The sequence below is a fragment of the Sander lucioperca genome, chromosome 5 (genome assembly GCF_008315115.2).
Source record: "Sander lucioperca isolate FBNREF2018 chromosome 5, SLUC_FBN_1.2, whole genome shotgun sequence".
NCBI classification, from domain to species: domain Eukaryota; kingdom Metazoa; phylum Chordata; class Actinopteri; order Perciformes; family Percidae; genus Sander; species Sander lucioperca.
In genome coordinates, this window is record NC_050177.1 from 40,396,905 (window position 1) to 40,423,575 (window position 26,671).

The window sequence follows — 26,671 nt, forward strand, 5'->3', positions numbered from 1 at the left end:
TACTTTGCGCTGTTTCCTCTTCCCTCCCTAATCTCTTCCCACCTGTCTTAGTGAGTTTCTGAGGCGCTCTGATCACAGGCTGGCTGGGAGCCCTCACATTTCACCTCTTAATCACATTAGTGTTGCGGCCATAATGCAGCTAATCCCCTCTGGGCAGCTCCAGAGCCGGCCCCTGGGGGCCCCGACAGTACGAGCAGCAGCTCACCCAGGCCATCAACCGTCTGCTCTTATCTCTTCCAGCCTGTGCTTCCTGACTCCTAGGCTGCGTCTGAAATTTCACACTAACATGCTATTTAGTAGCTAAAACAGTATGTGAGATTTAGTATGTCCGAAACCTTAGTATGAAACCAATAGTATGTTAATTGCATACTATTTATGGTGAAATATTACAGTATGCAACCACTAGACACTACGCCGGCATAAGTATCCCACAATGCAATGCAGGATTAATGACAGTGTTTATAATAGACAAAAAGACAGCAACCAAGGCAGCTCTGTAACGTCAAAAACGCTTAAAAGCTATAGTGTGTAGTTTCTGTCTCCCCCATGAGGAATTCTAAGTAATGACAACAACACTGTCGGCGTGATCGTGCGAGGATTCAAAAAACATGATGGACTCTTCAGAAGAGGTCATTATCTTCACTTGAGTTTCTGCGCACGAAAGTCACCGGACGAAGTCTTCTGAACATAGACATACTGAGAAACACAGAGAGAGTTGTGTGGAGCTAACCCTAACCCTAAATTAGCTTTGTAGCAACTCATTTGGCAATGGCTTGAATGTAACGGACGTTCATTAATATCAGAAAGTTATGCACTAAAGCTTTAATTTACATTTTTCACAAATTTAAAATCTGTGATTTTGTCACTTGCAACTGTTGCTGACCTTTTTCAGTAATGTAAGCATTACCTGGCGATGCCGCTAGAGCTGAGGTCGGCAGGGGTTACCAGGGTTATGCGTATCCAACCGGCAAGGAGGCTCTCAGGAAGTGACGTTGAAAATTACAGCTTAGTGTGTCGGAAAAGATGCACACTTCTGTTTGTGTATGTAGTGCATACTAGTATGCGATTTCGGACGCAACCATACTCTTCCCTGACACGTACAGTCATGTGCAGAAGTTAGCACACCCATGCTAAAGTTGACTAAAAAGAGGATAGAAAAATCATCTCTTGGAAATTGATTTTAATGCCTAAATAGCCCCACATCATCACATACCCTTCACCATACCTATAGATTGGCATGGGGTACTTTCCATGAAATCATCTCTCAATGCAAATCAAACCAGCTATTAGGCTAACTGAAATAAAACCATGCCAGTCTCTAAGTATGGTGAAGGGTATGTGATGATATGGGGCTATTTTAATTCCAAAGGCCAAGAGAACTTTATCAGGATGCATGCATGTATCCTGGATCCATGAAATAACTGGCCTTTAAAAATAAAAATCTGCCTGCCTCTATGGGAATTTAACATAGGGGTGTACTTACTTATGCCCCCTGTATTTTAAGGAAGAACATTTATTTATTTACGATACATTATTCATTCACAAAGAAAATTGGTGTCCTTAATTAAGGCATTAAGATCAATTTCCAAAAGATTATTTTTTTATTCCTCTTTTTAGTCAACTTTAGCATGGGTGTGCTAACTTCTGCACATGACTGTATTACCAACGCCTGGATCTGTCTATGATCTGCAGCCTTAGTTAGTGTGACATCCAGGGGCACAAACCAACTACATTCAATAGCAAATGTGTTACAGCCAAGCAGTAATTAATCGTACCAGTGGGAAAATCTGGGTAAGAAAAATGACTCCAAAACAATCTGAGCTCCCTCACCAACTGCCACTGAGACGTTGTTGAGCAGGGCAGATAATCCTCCGCTGCTCCTGTGGACTGTTAGTCTGGCTATCACCAGACCAAGCTCAATCTTTTAAGATTGAACATTAGTCTGGGGAGTCTGGTTTGTATTTTCTACTGCACAAGAGGCTTGATCAACAGTAGAGTTTAGATTCTCTGCCCGAGCCCGAACTTGCGATATTTCCCGCCACTATGCTCGGGCCGGGCCCTTGATCAAGCATTTGTGTGTTTTTTTTAATCATAGCCTAATTGGCCTAATTGGGTGGGGAGAAAGCTTTGCCATAATCATGCGCAGCGTCTCTTCCACTCGCACGCATCACAGCGGGCCAGCTGTGCTGTATTGTGTAGCGTAAGTGCAACGTGGAGCTTGAAGATGTAAAGAAAAAAATAAAAACAGGAGAATTATCTTTGAGCAAGTTTGGAGGAAAGTTGGAGGTATGGAACCATTTTAAACAAGTCGTGGGCAGTGACAACATATGTGTTGGCTTTGTCGAGCGCATTAAGTGCGGCACGCTGCTAGTCTATAACAGCAAAAAAACGTGGACGATGAAGAGACACATGAAGCATGCTTGCCATGGCAGAAAAGATGATAGTCAGCCTTCAATGTCCTCTTTTGTTACTTCTCCAAGCATACCCCTTCTAAACAGATTTCTGCAGTTCAAACAACTCTGAATTGTAGTTGAGAACGTCAGTTATAACGGCCCACGTACTAAAAAATTGTCGGGTTTAAATCTGGCTCATAATTACAGTTAATGTGTCGGGCCGGGCACAACGTGCACGGGCTCGGGTAGGGTCGGGCTTGATTTTTTGGGCCCGATCTAAGCTTTAATCAACGGGCATAGTTCAAACTGTACGCAATTGGATAGTCCTTCAACCAATCAGACCAAGATCCGGGTGATGTAGCAGCGACAGCGGCATCAACGGGTTGCTGCGCTTATGTGGTGGCCGCCATGTTGAATGTAAACAAAAAGCTGCTTGTCCGTCGCTTCCCTATTGTCATCGTGTTAGAAAAGTGATAGAGATACATGGCTTGTGAAAAATGGGTCCAATATTTATTTTGATTGATCGTATTTTATAAACTACATGTGTTTTGGGTGCAGAAATCTTAATGTGTAAAGTAACTAAAGCTGTCAGATGAATGTAGTGGAGTAAAAAGTACAACATTTCTCTCTGAAATGTAGCGGAGTAGAAGTAGAAAGTGGCATGAAAAGAGACTGAGACTGAAGTAAAGTACAAGTACCTCAACATTTGGACTTAAGTACAGTACTGGAGTAAATTTACTTAGTTACATTCTACCAGAGCATCTTCTGGAGCCTTCTGGCCATGTTCAACTGATCCCATCACTACTCCCCCCCCATCAGGCCTGTGCCAAGAGCTCCATGATGCTGCACAGCTACGGCATGCTGCTGCCCTGCGGCATCGACAAGTTCCACGGCACCGAGTACGTGTGCTGCCCCTCCTCTCGCAGCGGGGAGGCCGCCGCCCCTTCCCTGCCCTCCCAGGAGGACGACGAAGAGGAGGAGATTGAGGACGAGGAGATTGACGAGATGGACCTGGAAGACAAGGACGCTGTAGAGGACAGGTGAGCAGGCTGCGGCGGGGTGCGAGATCATTGCATGCAGTGTTTTCTCTCGGTTTGTAGAAGACTTAGGTTTGGGTATTTTGGGGTGTGGGGGTACGGCATCCTTCTTCAAGAAAATGTGATGTTTTTCAATTTAAAAACATGCAATTTCCCCATACATTTTGTCTGGGGTGTAGCAGTAATTTCTCTCTGGCACATTCTAATGCCACTATTCCATCATATACACTGATCTTACACTTTACCTCCCTATATTATTTTGTATATATTGCCTTTTGTTATGTATTATTTTATTATTGCCCATATCTATATGAGTCCATCAGCATGACATGTCCCACGCATACCCCGTTTTGCACATTGCATTTTGTGTCTCTTTGTGGGTTTTTGTCTCTTTGTTGTCGTGTTGTGTCTCTTTTTAGTCCTTTTTGTTTTCTCTGGGGTTGTTTTGGGTGTCTGTGGTTATTTGGTGTCTTTTTGTAGTCGGTTTGTTTCCCTTTGTGGTAGTTTAGCATCTCGTTTTCACATCATTTTGGCCCGTTTATTATCACCATATCTGGGTCTAAAATGTTAAGCTAATAAGCTAGACCAGATAATAAATAAATACATAAATAAATAATATAAGCTAAAACTTGCTGAAGAAGACAAACTACAATCATTAGATCTGAGAAAATCTTTTAGTTTCATTAATTATTTAATTAAGTGCTGCCCAAAACAGCTCCGGGGTGCTGCACCTAAACCTTCTGATGGCAGTGAACACCTTGGCATGTCTGTGAAATATTACTCGGTAATGTCCGCTCTGTTGCGAAGGGCGGGTACTACTGGCCGTCTGGATGAATGAAAGTGTCCTGACATTGACCTGTGGCAGCTGCTCTGCCTCGTTTGATAAATCACTCCTCTTCCTGGCTTCCACCCCTTCACTCAATCACCTCCCCTACCTCCTCCTCCTCCTCTTCCTCCACCTCCTCCTCCCTTCCCCACCTCCTCAGTGAGACACCAGCCGACGAGCAGCCCACACAAAAGGAGGAGCCGGCGCAGGGGGAGGAAGAAGAGGATGAGGAAGACGAGGAGGAGTACCACTACATCTACGAGGACGAGGAGGCGGATAAGGAGGACGAGGACGAGAAGGAAGAGATCAGCAAAATGTCCAAGAGCCAGGACGAGGACAAGACTCTGCAGGAAGTGAAAGGTTTGTAATGAGTTTAAATTCTAATGTACTCTCCTGCATTCTCTCTCTCTCTCTCTCTCTCTCTCTCTCTCTCTCTCTCTCTCTCTCTGTTATTGGCACTTTGCCTACCACTTAAAATATAACCAACTTTTTTTTACCTTTTAAACTATCAGCAGTTATGCTTAAATCTCAGCCAGACTGTGATTGGACAAGTGTATGCATCAGCAATACCTTTTTCTTCAGCTCACAGCAGACACTGTGTAAGGATGAATCATGCTGCCTTGTTTGTAGCTAAACTGCTGCTAAATCCTGCTCATGTACCAAAAAGGACTTTCTCCAGTTTTTTCATTGTTTTGTGTAATCATATTTGTGGATGTAGCAGAGGTAAGTGAGTGTTAGTTTGTATTTGAGAGTGGAATGAAGTGCTGCTCCCCAGTGGCCGAATGATCTAACACGCTGTCCCCTGGCAGCGGTGTGCACCCTGGAGGCTGAGACCGGCCCCTGCCGCGCCTCCATGCCCCGCTGGCACTTCGACATGAGCCAGAGGAAGTGTGTGCGCTTCGTATACGGGGGCTGTGCCGGCAACCGCAACAATTTCGACTCGGAGGAGTACTGCATGGCCGTGTGCAAGCGCCTGAGTAAGTCTCACCAGACGGAGGCCTCTCTCTCTCTCTGTCTCTCTGTTTGTGTCACTGATGCAGACTCTCGGCTAAAAAACGCTTTAGGATACTATCGGTTTAGTCTTCAGCTTTCACTCATCAAAGCACACAGCTGTTATTGGCATGCCACCTCCACAACAACTCAATTCACCCAATATCATTTTCCTTTCTTTATTTTTACACTGATATATCAGTTGCTGCAACTTATGATTATTATCTGTCAATAACTTTAAAATGAAGTGTCTTGAAAAGGCCGCTTGTTGTTGCTCGTTTTGCCAGGGCAACAGCTGAAAATCTAAAGATATGTAATTTACAATTATTTAAAGGGGAACTATGCAGTTTTTTTTAGCTTAATTTACCTTAACTGAACAGCTTCAGAGTCATTGGAATGGTTATATGACTTTTTTCGAGTTGAATGGTGGTCGTCTCGCCCCCCCCAGCGCCTGTGAGCTGAAAAACCCCCCTGGCTACACTACTGAAGTATCGCGTGATATCAGGTCTCGCGATGTAACGAATTGCTTGACGGCACTGCACACATACGCCCATCCAGGAACCGGCTAACAAGGTAGCGATGGAGTTTTTCACACTATCGTCATGGCTGAGAAGAAAGAGAAGCAGAAAGCTAGGAAAGCATTGTCGGAGGAACAGAGAAAGCGGAAACGGCAGACTGATCGAGAGAGGAGTCAGACACAAGTAAACATAGGAGCTGCCAAATATCTATTCCGAAGCTGTAGGGGGAGCTCTATAGAGAAACCTGCGAGCAAAAAGCGAGAAAACAGCAAAGAAATGTCCAAAACTGCATAGCGCCCCTTTAAAACAAAGCACCAAATCTTCACATTTAAGAAGCTGGAAGCAGATTTTGCTTAATACCTTGAACAATTTATCTAAAGTGTTGCTGATTTGTTTTCTGTCAGTATATTATTCAAATACTAGTTTGATCACTGTATCACTGCATAAAAATGTCATGTAGCGTCCGGTTCTTCACTAATAGAGCTTAATGTTTTCATTTATGGGACACACTGGTCCATTAGTTTCACTTCTTTCTCTACTAAACTGGAACTGTTGAAATGTTCAATATTAACTATATCTGACAGATAGGAATTAATCTTATATTAGGTTTTATTTGAATAAATACATTATTTAAAAATATATAGGACACTATCTGAACCTATAGATACTGTATGTTTGTATTTGAGAGAACACTTTTTTCATTCCCGTTTTCAAAAAAATGCTGACTCAGATTCATAGTCCTCTCTATTTATTATTTGATCCGACTGTATTTTCTTTAGCCAGTGTTTCGTACAGCTGGCGTGTTTAGACAACGTTGCATATATTGGAGAAATGTGGCTTTGTTTCTTAAATGAAGGGTTTTGTAGAACTTTAGTATCTGTTCCAAAACTCAGACATCGTCATTGAGTTCCACTAAATGTTAGATTTTAAAACAATACGCTTTCCAAGTAAATTCTCAATTGGGATACAGACGTAAAGTTATCATTTTAATTAATGTTCATTCACATGCATGCAACTTCAAACACACTTGGACACTTTTCTTTCTTCTCTGTGTGCCTGTCACTACTGTCATGTTTCTGTCTGTCTGCCTCTGTCTGTCTGTCTGTCTATCTGTCTGTATGTCTCTCTGTCTGTCTCTCTGTGTGTCTGTCTGTCTCTCTCTGTCTGTCTGTCTCTCTGTGTGTCTGTCTGTATGTCTCTCTCTGTCTGTCTGTATGTATGTCTTTCTGTCTGTCTGTCTGTCTGTCTTTCTGTATGTCTCTCTGTCTCTCTGTCTGTCTGTATGTCTGTCTGTCTGTCTGTCTGTATGTCTTTATGTCTCTCTCTGTCTGTCTGTCTGTATGTCTGTCTGTATGTATGTCTCTCTGTCGCTGTCTGTCTCTCTGTCTATCTGTCTGTATGTCTCTGTCTGTCTCTCTGTCTATCTGTCTGTATGTCTCTGTCTGTCTGTATGTCTCTCTCGTCTGTCTGCTAACAGAGCACTGCCACTACTTTTTTGCCAGAATCCCATCAGCATATGTCAACAAGCACCTTTTTTTTTGACTCACCCCTCATCAGTTCAAACAGTTCATGGCAATTGGATTTTTCTTTCGCATTTCAGAAATAAAATATTATTAGGAGCTGAAGCAGTAAAGTTCACAGAGGGGAAATTGTGCGTCATCCGTTGCCCCGTGCCTCCTGTTTTTGACGCTGAGGTGAAACGATGAGGTCTCTTCCTGTTTGCGAGCCCGGAGCGTTATTGTTCTTGCGAGTTGCGGCGGTGCGGGGAGTGAGTCCTGCGTGCCTGTATAGAGAGGAACCCAGAACAGAGCCCTCTGGCCTCTCCCCAGATGACCCGGCCGTCAAACAGAGATATTTCCATTAGTGTGGGAGAGGCGACCTGTCAGCAGAAAGCCAATGGGAAGATGAAAGGAACTTAAAAGGAAGGACTGTCAGATTCTTTTAAATTTATCAGAGTTACTGAGCGTGGAATAACGCCAGTGAGAGGAGTGCTTCTGTGAGGATTTTTGTCCAACTTCAATCTGCATTCCACTTTGAACTCTCTCGCTCTCTATCTCTGTGCCCAGCCGTCTGTCTGTCTTTCTCTCTCTACCTACCTGTGTCTGCCTGGATCTGTCTGCCTGGATCTGTCTGTCTGTCTGTCTGTCTGTCTTTGTCTGTGTGTCTCTACCTATCTGTGTCTGCCTGGATCAGCCTGTCTGTCTGTCTGTCTTTGTCTGTGTGTCTCTACCTATCTGTGTCTGCCTGGATCAGCCTGTCTGTCTGTCTGTCTGTCTTTCTCTCTCTGCCTACCTATGTCTGTGTGTCTGATTCAATGCAATTAGCTTCATTGGCATACATGTAACTAAAACAATATTGCCAAAGCATCACACTATATTAATACAAATACAAATTCAACTACAGTATAAATAATCATATCAAAACCAAAGTAACAATAATAACAATATACCAATGGTAATAATCAAATTAATATGAGACAAAGCTATGTGTCTCTCTCTGGTTGTCTGCCTGTCTGTCTTTCTGTCTGTGTGTCTCTTTGCCTGAATCAGCCTGTCTGTCTGTCTATCACTGTGTGTATGTGTGTGTGTGTGTGTGTGTGTGTGTGTGTGTGTGTGTGTGTGTGTGTGTGTGTGTCTCTCTCCAGTTGTCAGCCTGTCTGTGTGTCTCTGTGTCTGTGTGTCTCTCTGCCTGGTTGTCAGTCTGTCTGTATGTCTGTCTTTGTGTCTGTGTGTCTCTCTGTCTGTGTGTCTGCCTGGTTGTCAGCCTGTCGGTCTGTCTCTGTGTCTGTGTGTCTCTCTGCTTGGTTGTCAGCCTGTCTGTGTGTCTCTCTGCCTGGTTGTCAGCCTGTCTGTCTGTGTGTCTCTGTGTCTGTGTGTCTCTCTTCCTGGTTGTCAGCCTGTCTGTCTGTCTCTGTGTCCGTGTGTCTCTGCCTGGTTGTCAGCCTGTCTGTCTGTCTCTGTGTCCGTGTGTATCTGCCTGGTTGTCAGCCTGTCTGTCTGTCTCTGTGTCTGTGTGTCTCTGCCTGGTTGTCAGCCCTGTCCACTCACCATCTGTGTCTGAATTTGCAGCCATTCCGCCGACTCCTCAGCCCACCGATGATGTGGACATCTACTTTGAGACCCCGGCCGACGACAAGGAGCACAGTCGCTTCCAGAGGGCCAAGGAGCAGCTGGAGATCAGGCACCGCAACCGCATGGAGAGGGTGAGTTACCAGGTCCAGTCCATACACCACTCCCCTAATTAAAGAGGCGATAAGTAAGATTTGTATTGCTTAATACTTTGCTAATATACACAACCGGTCAAAAGTTTGGAATCAGATGTCTGAGAGGATTACATTATTTATTCGTCATTTTTTACGAATAGATGCTGTTTTGTATGAAGGGTCTGTACGTTGAGTCAACCAGATAACTGAAAGGGCAGAAATTATACTGTTTTATCTATGTTAAAATAGATATTATTGTGCTATTATAGGGAAAGAAGAAAAACATCAATATCACTATATAATATATAATAAGGTGATTTCAAACTTTTAAACGGTAATGTACAATATCTGTGATAGTGATCAGTACCAGTTAATCAAAGAGTATTTTCCCAGATGCAGAATGTTCAGGCTTTGAAAGCAGAATCTGTTTTGGAACATCCTACTAAAACCTGCAATACTTAGCCAAATAACTGCCGTTCTTTAAAAGGTACACTGTGTAGAGTTTTAAGTATTTTATTAGCTAAAATCAATGTCTTCATAAATATGTCCTCATTGGTGTAAAATGACCTCTGCCAATGATCTGACTTATCCTCGTAAAGCGAAGAATTTCTTATCTGTATTTACATTGGACGGGCAAGTCCAAGGAGGCTTCCATGTCTTTCCGCCATTTTGAAAAACTATAATCGCTGAGAGGGACATAAAGCACTAGCCTAGCTGTCTAGCTAATCCACAAAGCGTTTTCGTTCAGAGCCAGCGTCACGTGACTGAAAGCAGCTGAAACGGAGAAGGAGATCAGTGAGAGGCGCTTGTCACCGCCCCGGCAAATTTGAAAGCCTGCACTGCACTCTAGTTCATAATGGAGGATCATGCTTATGCTGAGCCACAGGAGAAGGAATCCTCGTCGCCAAAAATTGGAAGACATGTTGTCATAGCTTCTTGGTACTTAACGGCTACCGTAGTTGCACCACGCATTTGAAAAAGCGAGGCACTAGAGAGCACTATTCGTTTATTCTTACTATTCGCAAAATACAATTTCACCGCTAGATGGGGGGAATTCCTACACAGTGTACCTTTTAACCAAAAAACTACAAAACTAAAGCTGTATTATTATCACAGAATTATGCATAGTGATAAACATTACATTCACAAAATGAATAGAACTTGTACTCCTTTAGAGGACACCCATGAGGGGAAAGCTATTGTTCTTCATTGATTTTTCTCATTAAGAAGGAATCATAGATAAAACAGGCATAGATGGCTTCATTGACTATATTATGAGGACAGTGGCGAGAGAGTAAGAAAGAGAGAGTGCACCTGTAAAGCTCAACAAAAAGGTAATGTGTGTGTGAATGTGCGATAGTCTTACTCACAAAACAGCCTGTCATAATAAATGCAGGTCTCTAAAGTAACTCGCAACACACGCTGAGTGAAACAAGTTACAGCAGGAAGAGTAGAGGAGAAACGACAGAAAAACAACTCAATCTTTTTAGATTTTTTTAAGGAATTAAGGCTTTGAATGTACAGGAAATAAGTTGCCAGAGTGCATAAATAAAGCATCAAAGTAGAGCTTGTTCATAAAGAAAATCCCGGGGGACGATCCCCCCCTGGACCCCCCCACTGAGGTCCGGGCTAAGTCTATAATATCCGTAAATCCTAGAAACAGCCCTGAGTGAGGATTCGTTTCGCATCAGTCTTTCTCTGTGACTGTGACCTATTTTGCAATAACATTGAAAGAATGTTGAAACATTTGAGAAGCAGAAAGAAAATCTGACTTTTTAAAGTACTAAAATAAGAAAACGTATAACATTTTTGTAGTTTAAGTAAAAGTAAAATGTATCTTAAGCTTGTTGGGGGTGCAGCTTAGAGTAGCTGCTGCCTGAGAGAATTCAGGGCTACAAAATGAGCTAATCGGTTGGCTCGCTAAGAATTCCCAAAATTTCAACTGAAGAATATGGCAAGGAGCAAAGTCATACTTTAAGGGTCACTTACCTCTGTGCAATGAAAGGCTTTCTTTTGCCTCCAAATGCCTGTTTGACTCACTTTGAGTCAACAGGTGCAGTAAGGCCACCATGCACGTCGCTTCAATTCCGTCTCTCTTTCTCCAGGTAAGAAAAGAGTGGGAAGAGGCTGATCGCCAGGCGAAGAACCTGCCCAAGGCTGAGAGGCAGACATTGATCCAGGTAAGACACACTGGGCCTCATTCACCAATCGTTCTTAAGAACAAATTTGTTCTTAAACCCCAACTTACGCAGTTTTCACGAAGATTCTGGCATTCACCAATGTTTTCTTATTTGGGATTTGTTCTTAGTAGAGTTCGGATCGGGCCACATTTTTCCGTCCGAGCCCGGCCCGCGTCCGACAGAGCAGTAACCAAGCCCGGCCCGAGCCCGACAGGCATTAAGATATTTATGTCTGAGCCCGACCCGAGCCCAACACAGTTAAAATCTAATTTTTTTCTCATACTAATGACACATGTACGTTTGTAGGAAGGCATTCGGAAATGTCAACAGATGAGCGCATCAGCGTACACAGGGCAACAAGCGCACGTTAACACAGGCGCGCACCTACATAACAAGCTTTTTTAAATTTAAAATGTTCAATGCCTTATTGCGCTGATGTGACCGAGCCTGACCTGAACCCAAACATAATTTCTAAATATCTGTCCGAACCCGGCCCGGCCCGTCAGGTACCGCCGGGTCCCGTTGGGCGCGGTTCTTAGGTAAGAACAGAATCTACACACACTCAAGAGCACTCTTAACGCACAATTGAGAGCTGACATGTTTGCACAAAACAAGTAGTTATACCGCTTTCATCCGTTCTAATTTTAAATATATTAATATTTCTTTATAATTTTGTAACTAATTATTTTCATTATTTTACACATAATTATGTTTGTTTGTTTTAATAAATACACACTACACTTACACTGCTGCTCATTCGCAAAGCACTTTGAATTGCATTGTGTATGAATTGTGCTAGGCCTATATACTTCATCAGTTATGCGCCCTTCTCCGGATGCAGCGTTCACTGCATGAGTAAATGCCATAGACTGTTAACGGTCTACGGTAATTGCATTCCATGCATCAGTTTTATTTGCTGATTAGTATCCACTGCTGACACTTCTAAATATGATGTCTCGTTTTTTGTTAATTTCTTGCAGCAGTATCCCCACTTTAGAATTACTCAAATTTCTTTCTTTTGGAGTCGAGGCCTCCACCGTCTTTACCATTTCTCTAAGTGTGTACACGGCCCTGCCATCTCATGCCCTTTAATGGGAATTAACGGGGCGTTTACCTATGCTCAATAGGAGCGACGGGCACGAGCTTTCAATTTACTAAGACATCGGGATTCATCATTCTAAGAACACACCTGCGAACGATTCTGCTGTTTGAGAACATGTCATGAATCAGATGTAAACTTTTCTTAGGAACTTTCTTAGGAACAAATTTAAGAAAAAACTTTGATCCTTCCCCCTGGGAGTCCCCCCTTTTGTCTCTTTGTTTGGGTGAGATATGACGGCTTACGGGCCCTGGGTCCCTCGCTCCCTGTGCCAATAAAGATCCTTTTTCCCTGGCTGCTCTATCTTTATCACTCTGAGGCTAAATTAGGGCGCTGCTGAATGGGGAGACTCCTAAATGAGTTCCCTAACTCCCCTGACAAGCCTGAGAGGCGACATGAGTGAAACCAAGAGCTGTTTTTTTTTTTCCTTCCTTTTTAAGTAGAAGTCGAAAGAGCTCTGTTGTGCCGTACTGGTTAAGGTGCGTATCCATATTTATGTATGTTTGTGATTTTGTTTGTAGCACTTCCAAGCCATGGTGGAGTCCCTGGAGGAGGAGGCAGCCAGCGAGAAGCAGCAGCTGGTGGAGACTCACCTGGCCCGGGTGGAGGCCATGCTGAATGACCGGCGCCGTCTGGCCCTGGAGAACTACCTGGCTGCCCTGCAGGCCGACCCCCCCAGGGTAAACACTGTACACTGGCCTCTGGGAGCACCTTTTATCCTCCCCTCACTTCATCTGTCTGTTGCTTTTTCCTCCCGTCAGTCAATGTGCACACACAAACCCACGCACGCACGCATGCATACACACACTCATACATTTCTGTCAGAACACACACTCTCTCACACACACACACACACACACACACACACACACACACACACATATTTCTGACAGAACACACACTCATACTTTCTGTCAGAACACTCTCTCACACACACACACACACACACACACACACACACTCATACATTTCTGTCAGAACCCACTCTCTCACACACACACAAACACTCACACAAACACGCACACACACACACACACACACACATATTTATGACAGAACACACACATACTTTCTGTCAGAACACTCTCTCTCACACACACACACACACACACACACACACATACTCCTACATTTCTGTCAGAACCCACTCTCTCACACACACACAAACACACACACACACACACACACACACACACACACACACATATTTCTGACAGAACACACACATACTTTCTGTCAGAACACTCTCTCTCACACACACACACACACACACACATACTCATACATTTCTGTCAGAACCCACTCTCTCACAAACACACACACAAACACGCACACACACACATACTCATACATTTCTGTCAGAACCCACTCTCACACACACGCACGCACACACTCACACCTTCCACTACTTATGGCCTGTGGCTAATGTCATCTCCTGTCAAAATACTCACTGCCAACTTCCATCATGAGCAGAATGGATTACTGCAACCACAAAAACACACCTCCCAGAATCCATGAGGGCAAAGTCAATCACATTTGAATCCACTGCTATAATCCCTGCCTTGTTTTTGTTTTTTTATTCCTCTTATCTAATAATCTTTTGATCCTTTTGCCAGCACACTGTTTGCCACTGTGTTGCAAGGTGCTGCTGGCCTCTCTGAGCACCGGTGCTGGGCTTGTCTCCCAAAACGGAAGGACTGAAATCTTTCTATTTCATACTCATTGCAAATGTAATAACTTGACCTGAGAGCAGGGATTTCTAATCCTGCTCCTGTTGCACCCTTTAAACATCGGAAATTGCATCATCTGTGGTTCGTGACGCTATTTCAGTAGGAGCTTGCAGTAGAGTTTATGTTTATGTTTATGTTTAGTTTATGTTCTATGTCATATGCAGTGTTTCTTTAGCACCTCACATTTGACATGTGTCATCCTTCTGCTCTGATATATGAAGGCGGGGTCTTTTTAGCTAAAACCAAATAAACCTGAAATCTGGATCTTTTGAATGAAAATCACATCTATTTGGTTTGCTAACTCTAAAATTAGAACAGAACTATTGATTGATTGATTGATAGATTGATTGATGTATACAACTTCAGAGACAATATTTTGCTGTCCTGTCACTTATATCAACACAAGACAGGATGAATGCATCTAAATTACTGTACAATTAATTGTCTCAGAAAAAATTGCGATTAACAATATAATTGTCTCTTTCAGTCAAATTAAAAGATATGTATTTATGTATTACTTTTGCAAACAAATTTAAAGTTTTGTGTGAATCACAGGATACATCTTTTGGTAATATCAGAGTCATGTGACCCAGATAATGTAGTAACACAGGTACACAGCCTATGAAGTAAACCACACCTCTTTATTATCATAAAACACTGTATTTTATTCTTCTTAAATGAACATAAAAGTGATAATTACCATCAACAGTCACGCCCCTTAGGACATTAGCGGTTGATTGCGGTTAAACAAAGAAACGGCGATTGTGTAACAAAATTGCGATTAGACAATTACTTTGTATGTAATAATTGTTCCAGGCCAAATTGCATCATCCTGACGCATTTAAGAATCAGTATTACACAGACATGTTAATGAGGCTGTGTTTCACCACCCAACATTACAAACCACCTCTCTCCTCCCCCCTCAGCCCCACCGCATCCTGCAAGCCCTGAGACGGTACGTCCGCGCCGAGAACAAGGACCGCCAGCACACCATCCGCCACTATCAGCACGTCCTGGCTGTGGATCCTGAGAAGGCTGCTCAGATGAAGTCACAGGTCAGTGTTTCAGTCCTGATGATCACCTGATATGACTTTAGCGAAAAATGACCAGGGCCTAAGGTGATGTCTTCATACTACTCTCTACTACTCTTTCGGGGCATTTTTAATCGTTAGGACAGCTTGGACATGAAAGGGGAGAGACATGCAGGAAATTGCCACAGGTCAGATTTGAACCCTGGTCCTCTGCGTCGAGGAATAAACCTCTACATATGGGAGCACGCTCTACCAACTGAACTACCCGGGCGCCCCCAATTAACATACTTTAAAGCTACAGTGCGTAGTTTCTGTCTCCCCAATGAGAATATTCTAAGTAATGACAACAACACTGTCGGGGCATCCACATGATACAAGCCTTCAGTGATCGTGCACTAAAAGAAGAGAAGAGAAAAAAACGGTTACACTTTACTTGAAGGTATCTACATAAGAGTGACATGACACTGTCAGGAACATATCATAAACATTATAAACAAGGCATAAACGTTTATGACATAACGCTTGACATAAGTGTCATTCGGTTTTTGTCATGACAAGTTATGGTTAGGGTTAGAATTAGGGTTAGGGTTCATGTGTCATGACTGTGTCATGTGTTCATGACAGTGCCATGTCACTCTTATGTAGATACTGAAGTGTTACCGAAAAAAACAATAAAAAAACAAACAAATAAAACACAAAGATAAAACACAATCATATACAAATCAATTGGAGAAGGAGCAGGCAGAAGCATAATGCTTATAAAGTCCAGCCCCTACTTTACCATATCATATTATTACAGGAAAAAATAAATAAATAGCTATGCACATACAGCATACTAAAATTGTAGGTCGTACAGTAACTTTAATACAACAACATACAACTATACTGTGTGTACATTCTCAGTAATATATTCAGGTCACCTTTCTGTAATGGTCAAGGATTGTTTTCTTGAATCTATTTTTGAACTGTATTATATTATGCTCTGTTTGATTTCATTGATTAGACCATTTCACAATGGTTGTCAAATCAACCAGGGAAAAACTCTGAAATATACCATTTACAAACTGAGAAAAACATCAATTCCATACATTTCAGAAGCTGGAGCTGCAGCAAATCTTGGGCATTTTTGTTTGAATTAAGGATCTTCGATTTATACAACTAATTGATCATCAACTGTGTGGTTACCTGCCAGTAGTTTGAGGTTTTGCATCCTTCCTGAGACTACATTTACATTGCTACATTTTAGTTTTTTAAGCGGAGTTTTGAGCCAAAAGCCATCTCCGTGCACACAACAGTGTTTGTAGCTCCAGTAGAAGATCTAATCTCCGTTTAAACTAACACGCCCAAACCTCATATCTCATCAACATTCTGGTACACTGGACATAAACAGGAGGCAGCGTGTAGACTCCGCCCACTGCTGATGGTTGCCATGGTAACGTTAGTAGCTTAGTCTCAGAGACCAAAACGTCATGACCCAATCAGGCGGCGAAACATTGGCGTCAGTATCGGTGTTGCCAAAGGTCTCCGTTTGCGGCCGTTGAGACTGCAACACAGCCACGCAGATTCCAAACCAAAAACGGGTCAGAAGTGTTTCCAAATGTCTCCGGTTTAGGGGCTCGGAAACGCCAGAGCAGGAGGAATGAGAGGGGGGAAACGTAGCAGAAGATATTCCTTTTTAAACCAAAATGTAGCAATGTAAATGTAGCCTGAGCCTGTTTCGAAGTACTGTATCAAAGGCTGTGTCAGTTAATGTGAAACCTCACGCAGAGCCACTCTGAGATCTCACCCTCCTCCTGCTCCCGCTCAGACAGGGAGGGATAATGATGTCTCAGCCTGCTCCTCTCTGCCCTGTTTCTAAGTGAGTAGGAGGTAGAAAGAGTGTGTGTTTCTCTGAGTTGATGCCCAGGAGGAGTGAGTAGGCTGGTCTGACGGAGGGAGGGAGGGCGTTTCATTCACTTAAGCCTCAGCCTCAGATTAACACTGCTCAGGTCTTGTGTAATGCTGGACTCTGAGCCAGTGCACAGGGATTTGGCTTGCAGCTCTTCTGTAAGATGTACTTGCCTGTTTGTGTCAACAGCCTTTGACACCATTTACAGTTATCCTCCACCATTACAGATAACACAGCAGATGGATGAAACAACATAGACGTAGTGAGGATGGGGGGGAAAGGGCCGCAGGGTTGCTATTTAGAGGAATCGTGGTATCTGGGAGGCAGTGAGCCTCTGTGCTCAGTCATGGGAAACCAATCTGTATTGTTGTGCTTTCACGCTGTTTATTTGTCAAGCCTAGCTCCTGTGTACATGTCTTCACTCAGCCAATCCTACAGCATGTTCAAATCTGCATTTTTCAGTTTGTGTGACTGTGGATTTGACATGTGCGACTTAGAAGTGCATTACAAAAGAGCTCTCTGTAAACAGAAGGCTTGCTGTGCTTTATGTAACTGTGTTATGCGACTTTCTGGGATCAAGTAGATACTGATACCAGTATCAGAAAAAGAAAAGGTACTGCCTAAAATGCTGGTATCGGTATTGGCGAGTACGATCCAATACCACATAATTTAGCCCCAAAGAAAATCTACTTTAAAGTAGTTTATTTATGTTCTTTTTCCGTTATGAGTAGTCATGTTTTCATCAAGGTGCGTAGTGGAGTTGCGGTGCGCTATAGCTTGTGCCTCAGCCACGTCAGGTAAATTGACGAATTGGTTCAACAGCTTGAATCGTATGGCCCTGCACATCGCGTATACACAGACACCAAATGTCTCTGCCACAACCCTGGATTCTGCACAGGTGGCCAACTTGTACAATGCTGCCTCTCTCCATTTAGCCAAGAAGCTTCTAGACTCTTTGATTTAGCAAGCCGGTTTGCAATCTACAACCATGCCTAACGTCAACTTGTGATGAAACTACGCTTTGCCTAGTCTAGTTTATTCACTCTAAACTAGTTGATGGAAACACTTTTTAAAAGTTTGCTTAAAATTCACTTGACAATTAGATAGAAGCATGACTACTGACTGTCAAACTAGATTATAAAAGAAATGTCTTTGGCATTCATTCTCTGTTTGTATTTGTTAAAGGACAATTGTGGCGCAAAATAAACCTAGGGGTTAATAACACATGGGTTCCGAGTCGACCGTTCTCTGGGACATGTTTTCATGCTAATCGAATATGACCAGTTTTCGCGCAAACCGCTAATTAGCTTATAACGCTAGTTGTCGGGGCACGGGTAAAGTAAAAAGAAATTGCTATTTCTATACCACTAATAAGGCTCAAAATAGCACCACACTCCCATGGTAGCATAATGAGGGTCCCTACATGTAAACCGAAGCATTGAGAACTTTGTAAGTATACAGAGTTTATTAAAAAGATAGTTTATAAAGACAGTACCATTTACTATACAGGCAGGCGCCATCTTGGGAAAACAGTCACGACCAGTCGAACGACGAATGCCGTGCTTGAGCTATGTTACTGGTTACACGGCGTTCACGTTTACTTTACTGGTGCCCCGACAACTAGCGTCATAAGCCAATTAACGGTTTGTGCTAAAACTGGTCACATTCGATTAGCATGAAAACATATCCCAGAGAACGGTCGACTTGGTACACATGTGTTATTAACCCCTAGGTTCATTTTGGGCCGGATTTGTCCTTTAATGTTTCACATATTTAACCTGAGCCCTGACCGGGTACGGTGCGTACTAATAAGGCTAAGTCTTAGTTTAGTTTAGTTTAGTTTATTTGTTTCACAGAACATAAAAAAACTAATTATATTGAAGAAATACAAAAATACATGTGAGGGTGTGGTAGAAACCTGTAACAGGTTTTAACGTCTTATATAAAACCACAACCAAAGTATATAAACAAATGTAGACATAAAAAAATCTAAAATACAATAAGGCTAAGTTCTAACCGCAGCACCAGGGTTTGAGTCCGGCCATGGGCCCTCTGCTGCACGTCTGCCACTCTCTCTCCTCTTTTCTCTCTGTTTCTGTCTAAATAAAAAAGCATAAAATGCCTTACAAATAAATACATACTAGTATATATACATATTTCTTAACGCACTGGTATCAGATCGGTACTCAGTATTGGCTGATACTCAAGTAAAGGTATCTGAAGGAAAGAATGGTATCTGAACCTCTCTAGGATCAAGATTATTATTATTATTTTTAGAAAAGCCTCACCTGTGTAGCTTACCAGAGCCTTCTTGATGCATTGAAATCTCCACTCCAACTCTGGGACATGCAGTCTTCATAATGAGGATTGTTAGTCAAACATGGACAGGAAGGTACCACAGGGGCTGCAACCAGCCTTTAATAGGAAAGATGCATTACTGCCATCTGTTGCTGGCTCTGCTGCTTTGCAGCCATGTGTTAGAAGATTAAAATAGTCAATCATCATAGTGGGAAATAAACACCGGTCACCTGCCAAGCGCTGGTCAGCTCTGTCAGTGGCTGGGAGTTTTTCATATTCTGCCAACCGCTTTGGCAGCCGAAATGTGGAAATATTCCTCTGCTACAAACATCATGCTGCTGGTAGAAAGCGACTAGAGGATTTATTTTTAATTTTTTTGGAACTCACAAAGTTTTGTATCTGTTGGCTCAAAAGAGTTTGTTGTTTTACCCAAAGTGTGATGTAGTGGTGATCATTGGGGCTGACAGGCAGTAGATCCTGTCAAGTCAGTTCTAAGCTTCGAGACTGACTTGAATATTACATGCAGCAACGTGTTTTATGTCTGCAAGTCGGCTGGCTGTGAGCGAGTCTGAGTTCATCTTAAGAAAATGTGCTCTCTAGCAGAAAGCACATTTCTGACAGCTCTGTTTACACTTGTGAACATGGATGACTCTCTCCCTGCAGAACATTTATAATCTGGGCAGAGAACAGCTAGCTTTGTACTGTGTAGTCATTTATTACATTTATGAGATGTTACAGTCGGTTTCTTGGTTGCACCCATTAATCCAAAATATATATATATATATATATATATATATATATGAATGAATGAATAATGTTATTATTGTGTCGTGCCCAAAAACAAGCGACCAGATACCAGAATGACAACATAAATAAACCTTCTTGTCTTTTTTGCCATGCTTTAGAGACAAAAGTCGCCAACTTATATATATATATATATATATATATATATATATATATATATATATATATATATATATTTTAAATCTAAACAACCACTCCATTTGGTCATCATCAGTACGCCAGAACATTTCAGGATTTTGACATTTCATGTAAGATGGGTGTTCTTAACTCATCATAATAAGGACAAAAGAAAAGAAAATGGGAATCATTCTCAACGTTTCTTAATATATGTACATATACTGATTTGTAGTTGTTTGCATTTTGCACACGTGGCATGATGTTGCTGACTGAGTTAAAGCATTACTAAGGGTTCTAGATATGGAACAACTTCTTCCTCTGCTTTTTCATCATCTTCCGTCTCCTTTATGGTATGTGTTGTTGTGTTTTTCTTTATTTATTTATATATTTTTTTTCTGGTTCTGCTGACGCCTGTTTCTGAAGATGAATTCCAATCTTCTCATAATGCATTATCTCACCGCACCCCCATGTTTCTCACTGCTTCCCTGTGCAATTCTCCTAACAGGAAGAATGTATTTTCTGGTTTGTTAAAGTTAGCTTTTGGATAAATACCGTTTGGATGAACATTTTCTACTAATAGTTGGCAAATCACGCTGTAATTACTTGTCACTGGATTAGCGTTGAAACGATTACTCAGTTTAATGGATTTGTCAAATTCCATAAAATGATTCATCAGCAATTTGAATGAATGTTTAATCATTTCAAGTATTTTATCGAAACAATTCCTGCTTCTCCAATGTAAGGATTATCAGCTTTTTTCAATCGTATATCATTATAAACATAATTGGATTGTGTTCTTCAGTGTTTTCCAGACTCAATAAGCACTTTAAAGACAACACCTAGGGCTTTGGGAACGCACGATGGCCATTTGTTCTTATTTTATGGCATTCTGTAGACCAGGAAACAGGGTGCGGGTGGCCTGCTGACCATATTCCCATTCACAATGAAAACAAATGGTGTCACACTGGGAATACTTTGAATGTAAATAAGGTTCCAGAGAGCATACAAACATCTGATTGGCTGTCATATAGGCCTAGTGTCTTTCCCTGTGCCAAGTTACTTTAGTTAATATCACAAAAAGTTTGACCAAATACCTCAATCGATGATATTCTAGGTTTGACAATTGTTTTTTTCACAAAATATTTACGCATCAGTAATGTGGATATAAAGGCAAATAACAGAACAGCTAGAGCAGTCTGGTAAGTTCAGAAAATGACATCACTTTACTGTAATGCAGCTCTTTAAAACCAGGAAAAGACAACACTTGTGTCATATTACAATATCCAAAATATCAGACGATATATAGCCTCATATCCTGATATGGATATATTATTGATATATTGCCCAGCCCTATATTATTTGTAAATAAAGAATTTCAAAGGGAGATGAGTTATGGGCCGTTTTAATGTTTATTCAGTGTATCTGATATTATATTATAAATATTATTAATGTCTGTTCATTAACTGGCTCCTGGCCTCCTGTCAGTTTACAAAAGCGACCCCCGGCCAGAGCAAGTTGAGTATCCCTGCTATAGACTAAACTATTAATAATATCATAGACACTCAAAGCACTATGGGAGGGGGGGGGGGTTTGGACTACTCTCTACCGCAGACAACATGCAAACTCCATACAGAAAGGCCTGGGACGACCAGGGTTCAAACCCGGTACCTTGTTGCTGTGAGGCCACAGTACTAACCATTGGGCCACCATGCTATATTTGTTTATCCCTTAACACATCAAATGTAATAGTTTTATCAAAAATATGACAATAATTAGCTGCAGTCCTGGATGTGAATGGTAATCTTGATTATTTTGTCCTGTGTTTTGAATGATCCAAGATCCTGGGAATACAAGCCATCATTTCCATACAGGGAAGCATTTTACTTTGAAGTCATCCTAAAGCTGGATTTTGGTTCCATGACGGCCTGTTTGTCTGTTTTTCCAACACCAGGTGATGACCCACCTGCGTGTGATCGACGAGAGGATGAACCAGAGTCTATCTCTGCTCTACAAAGTACCTTATGTGGCCGAGGAGATTCAGGATGAAATTGGTGAGTCGTGTTCAGCGAAAAAAAGCCCAGAGGCTGTAATAAGAATGAGAGTGAAATGAAAACAGTGATGGAATTCGCACATGTTCCAGACAGATAAGCCAATGCATTGCATTTCCTCTGACCCTCAGTGAATGTTTTTGCTTTTATCTGCTGCAAACCAACACAAAAAACCCAGTCTTCTCTTTGTGCAAAGGGAAACACAAATCTAGAGCACTGGACAGGCTTTAGCACTGTCTGTAAACCAATTATCAGAGAAGCGAAGAAAAGTACAGTATTGTCTTTTTCTCGGTATGTAACTTGTGGAGGGGAAGTTAATACTGCTCCTACTCTCTGTTTTATTTATTTTTTAAGATTCTTTTTTTGGGGCTTTTCCTTTTGTTCAATAGTGACCGTGTATAAACGGGAAAGGGGCGAGAGAAAGAGAGGGGATGACACGCAGCAAAGGGCCGTGGGTTGGATTCGAACCCGGGCCACTGCAAAGGACTTAGCCTGCATGGGGCGCTCTACTGGATGAGCAAAAGGCTGCCCCCCTACTCTCTGTTTTTAAGGGGCTCTGCTCACCAGCTCTCGTTTTTACAATTGGATCTAAAGCTGGAAACTGTATTTGGGATGTATTCATCTGCAGTGGTACGATTTAAGACGGGCAATGTCCGGCATGTTTCATTATCTCCTTTTGTTCCCTTTGGTTCATAAAAGGAACCACAGCATGGTGTTGCGGTGCAGATTAAAAGTGGAGCGGGTGAACTGACAGAACTGGGTCACAGCTTTCACCATGCAGCATCCTGTTGGGAAATGAGCAGATTTACATGGAAAATAGCTCACAGAGAAATACTAATTGGTAGTTAGCAGAAATGGGAACAGACGTCTCTCGCAGCAGAAGCTCCGTTAACAATAATTGGTGACACTCATTTTGCACATTGCTGTCATGTCCCAGGTTGACAGGTGTTAGCATGATCCAACAGTGGTGGAATGTATTTAAGTCCAAATGTTGAGGTACTTGTCCTTTACTTGAGTCTTTTCATGCCACTTTCTACTTCTACTCCGCTACATTTCAGAGAGAAATATTGTTCTTTTTACTCCACTACATTCATCTGACAGCTTTAGTTACTTAATCAATGAAGATTTTTGCAGACACAACACACGTAGTTTATAAAATCTGATGTTTTATTATAAAGTAAACTAGCCAACAATATAAGGGCCTACAACTCCAGCTGAGATGATTAGACCATTAAACACACAACTGTTTGGATCCTTTACACTTTCTAAAATGGGAACATTTTGAGTACTTTTACTTTTAATACTTCAAGTACATTTTCCTGATGCTACTTGCATACTTTTACTTAAGTAACATTTCAATCAATGCAGGACTTTTACTTGTAACAGAGTATTTTTTACAGTGTGGCATTAGTACTTTTACAGAAGTGAAGAATCTGAATACTTCTTCCACCACTGTGTGCCAGGCCGTCTCATCCTCTTTTCATGTACCCTTTTCTGCAGACGAGTTGCTCCAGGAGCAGAAAGCTGACATGGACCAGTTCCTGTCGTCTATCTCGGAGTCCCAGCCAGACGTCACCGTGTCGTCGTCGGAGGAGAGCGTGGAAGTCCCCGTGTCTGAGGGCAAACCCTACCGGCCCTTCCAGGTCACATCCTTGGGGTCCCGTTCAGAGCCAGAGGGTGAGCCGCTCCAGCCTCAGACACAGTAACAAGCAGCACCATGAACAACACTGTGGCTGTGTGGAGAACAATAGGCCATAATAAGCATGTATACTAGGGGTGTGATTCTTCACTAGTCTCACGATTCCATTACGGTCAGGGTGCGATTTGTCGGGGGGGGGAATTCCCCCCTTTCTGGTCTACATATTCCTGCCGCTGCTGAATTATTTTTTTATCTTTTTTTTATTTAATTATTTTAAAATGTATCCCCCCCCCCTCAAAATATATAATATATGCGTTTAAGGACACTGAGGCATTCAGGAGGGTACATTTTAAAAAGCCTTTATTATATTTCTTGGCTAATTCATTAAAAACAAGGCAATGCGTTTTGGCCACTGAGGCCTTCATCAAGGCAAGTATAAAATGTTTGCATTTGAACTGTGTCTTATAGCCTATTGGCCAGTAGTCACATGGTCCGTAGGTAAAGAGTCATGTGATTGTTGTGGACAGGTAGTCACATGACAGACCATATTCAGCAGTAAATCAATTGGCAACAGTCAAACACAATACAAAGACAAAAATAGCAACCAACAAGGAAAGAAAAAAGAGCAAAAAATAATGGTCTCACGATTCGATTACGATCAGGGTGCGATTAGAGCATAGCATAGACTGGGTAAACCCAGCCCAATCTGCCGGCGATTTGATTTCTCCCTGCAGCTCAGGCTGGAAACCTGTACATTATTCTATCCTGCTTCCGTTACAAATCTGCGGGGACCAATCACAAACGGCAAGCAGCTTTTTGTTTTGGGATTTAATTCCTGCATGTTTTTTTTTGTTGTACATGATCGAATAACACCGCCCCGTTTTTTTCACAAATCGCACCCTGATTACGATTATCCTGTCAACGATTTGAATCGATTCGCTATCACAATGCGTCACCTCCTCAATCTTAATATATATATATATATTACTTCATACTGTTTTCATCAACAAATTCAAGCAGTCAGATATATCTGAACTCTCCATTTTTTATGTATCTGCTCTTAAAAAAGACACTTTCTGAATGTAGCGGAGTCTGAACACAGCAGACGACAGACAAAAGGCAGAAACAACGAAAGCAGCGACCGGAGAATCAACAAGTACCATCAGTAGGCAATAATCGATTATGGTCTGTCACTGCGTCGATGCAGAATCGTCCAGGTCCGCAAAGTGATGTATCGTAGTGTATGATTCATTTCAACGCCCCTAATGTATACGTTTCTCTGAAGGAAGCACGAAGCACGCCAGAGCGGTTGCGCAGGGAGGGAGAATAGGTTTACTATATGTTTTATGCCGATGCAAATTTGCCATGGAGCCATGGGTTTGGACTTACCGTATCTGTGCCTGCACACTTCCCTGTGGCCGTGCCTTCAACGCAGCACTACTGAAGTTCAGACATGTGCACAAAGCCTCAGGCTTTGGTGTTGAGCTGGAGCCAAACGCTTTGAAGGGGTAAAAAAGAGCAGTGATGGCTCTTTAATTTGTCAAATTTCAGCAAGATAGAAGGCACATTACAAGTAAATCCCCCCCAAGGAAGATTTAATATACATGCCAACACCCCAGAGGGCTTAGACAGAGCCAGACAATGAAAACGGCTACCTTTTTCTTCAGTTTGGTTGTCTCAAACTTCCCTGCGCTGGACTCTTTTCCTAATCAATTAACACAGCTTGATAATCCTGCCTTTTCTCTTCTCACCTAAGTTAACTCTCTTCTCTCCTTCCCCCTTTCCTGTTCTGTTTTTCCGTTGCTCATTTTCTAATGCCAAGGCGATCTATCAGACTCCCCACGTGCCTTCAAGAAAGGTTGGTGCCTCTGTTGCGTCTTGTTTTCTGCCTCCCCTCATCTCCCATCTACTACTGTATTCCACTCTTCTCCTTTCCCTTTGGTGCAATTTGGGATCCTCTCTCTGTCTCTCTCCCACCATTTCTATTTGATCAAAAGCCATCGAATGGTTAATTTTTACCTACTCTTCTTGATGACTCACATCATGGGCTGCGTGGTTGGGTTTTCAGTTGCTCTTATGCTTTTCATCATACCAAGTCAATCACCCCAATGCTGCGTAGTAAAGCAGTGGCTTCTGAGTGTGGTAGAGATAGCTCGGCTCTCACAGAGGTCTTCAGGCGTGTGCTTTCACTGTCATCCCGTCCTCAGTGCATTCGTCAAACCACCTTGCTCAATTATTCCCCCTCCCTCCCTCCCGCACACTCTCTCCCCTCATCAGTTGCCCTCTTCCTGACAGGAGCTGTGTGATTTAGTGGCCCTGTCTGAGGCTCGGTGTTTCTGCCGCTGACCCACAGCCCAATCGAAAATTGGCCCAATTTGTCCTCCGAGCCTGAGACAGGGACGTGGCTACGTCACCTCTCTTTTGTCTGATCTGAGCATATAGTCCTGATGACATACGTGCCAAATTTGAGGTGAAATGTTCACTTTTTTTCATGAAAGCATGTAATTTGGTACACTTGTACAGTTTGGGGGTGCTGAACATTTTCAGAAAGGGAGCCATCGCAAAAACGCCTTGTGGCGGCCATCTTACTTTCAGCTATAACCAAATTATTATTGTTTTGCATCATATCTCCTGAACCAAACATTGTAAAACACAGAATGGTGATGTCTACCTCTGTGTTTTGATGGTCCAGGATTACAATGATACCAAATACAACATCATCAGCTGTTCAGGTAAAAAGTTAATGGTGCATTCAGTGACACTGAAGAAGAAGAAACATCACAGTATCTGAGAACCTTGGCTAGACGTTAGATTATAAGTCTGTTGCATGCATGTTGTGTAGAGTTTTTAACACGTACTCTAATCCTAAAT

At 42.3% G+C, this 26,671-nt stretch overlaps 1 protein-coding gene across 5 annotated transcripts in view; it reads left to right on the top strand.

The window, feature by feature from the left end:
- The window catches only part of aplp2 (amyloid beta (A4) precursor-like protein 2), a 96,772-nt gene that overhangs the window by 59,726 nt on the left and 10,375 nt on the right, over positions 1–26,671 (top strand). For 2 of the 5 annotated variants that reach the window (XM_036001415.1, XM_036001413.1), the window contains exons 5-14: positions 3,213–3,433; positions 4,417–4,616; positions 5,066–5,233; positions 8,833–8,966; positions 11,072–11,146; positions 12,767–12,925; positions 14,902–15,030; positions 22,065–22,164; positions 23,662–23,838; positions 25,623–25,658. In XM_036001415.1, coding sequence (XP_035857308.1) covers positions 3,213–3,433; positions 4,417–4,616; positions 5,066–5,233; positions 8,833–8,966; positions 11,072–11,146; positions 12,767–12,925; positions 14,902–15,030; positions 22,065–22,164; positions 23,662–23,838; positions 25,623–25,658 — 1,399 coding nt within the window. The remainder of the gene's footprint in view (positions 1–3,212; positions 3,434–4,416; positions 4,617–5,065; positions 5,234–8,832; positions 8,967–11,071; positions 11,147–12,766; positions 12,926–14,901; positions 15,031–22,064; positions 22,165–23,661; positions 23,839–25,622; positions 25,659–26,671) is intronic. The other 3 variants (XM_036001416.1, XM_036001414.1, XM_036001417.1) reach the window with 2 other exon arrangements.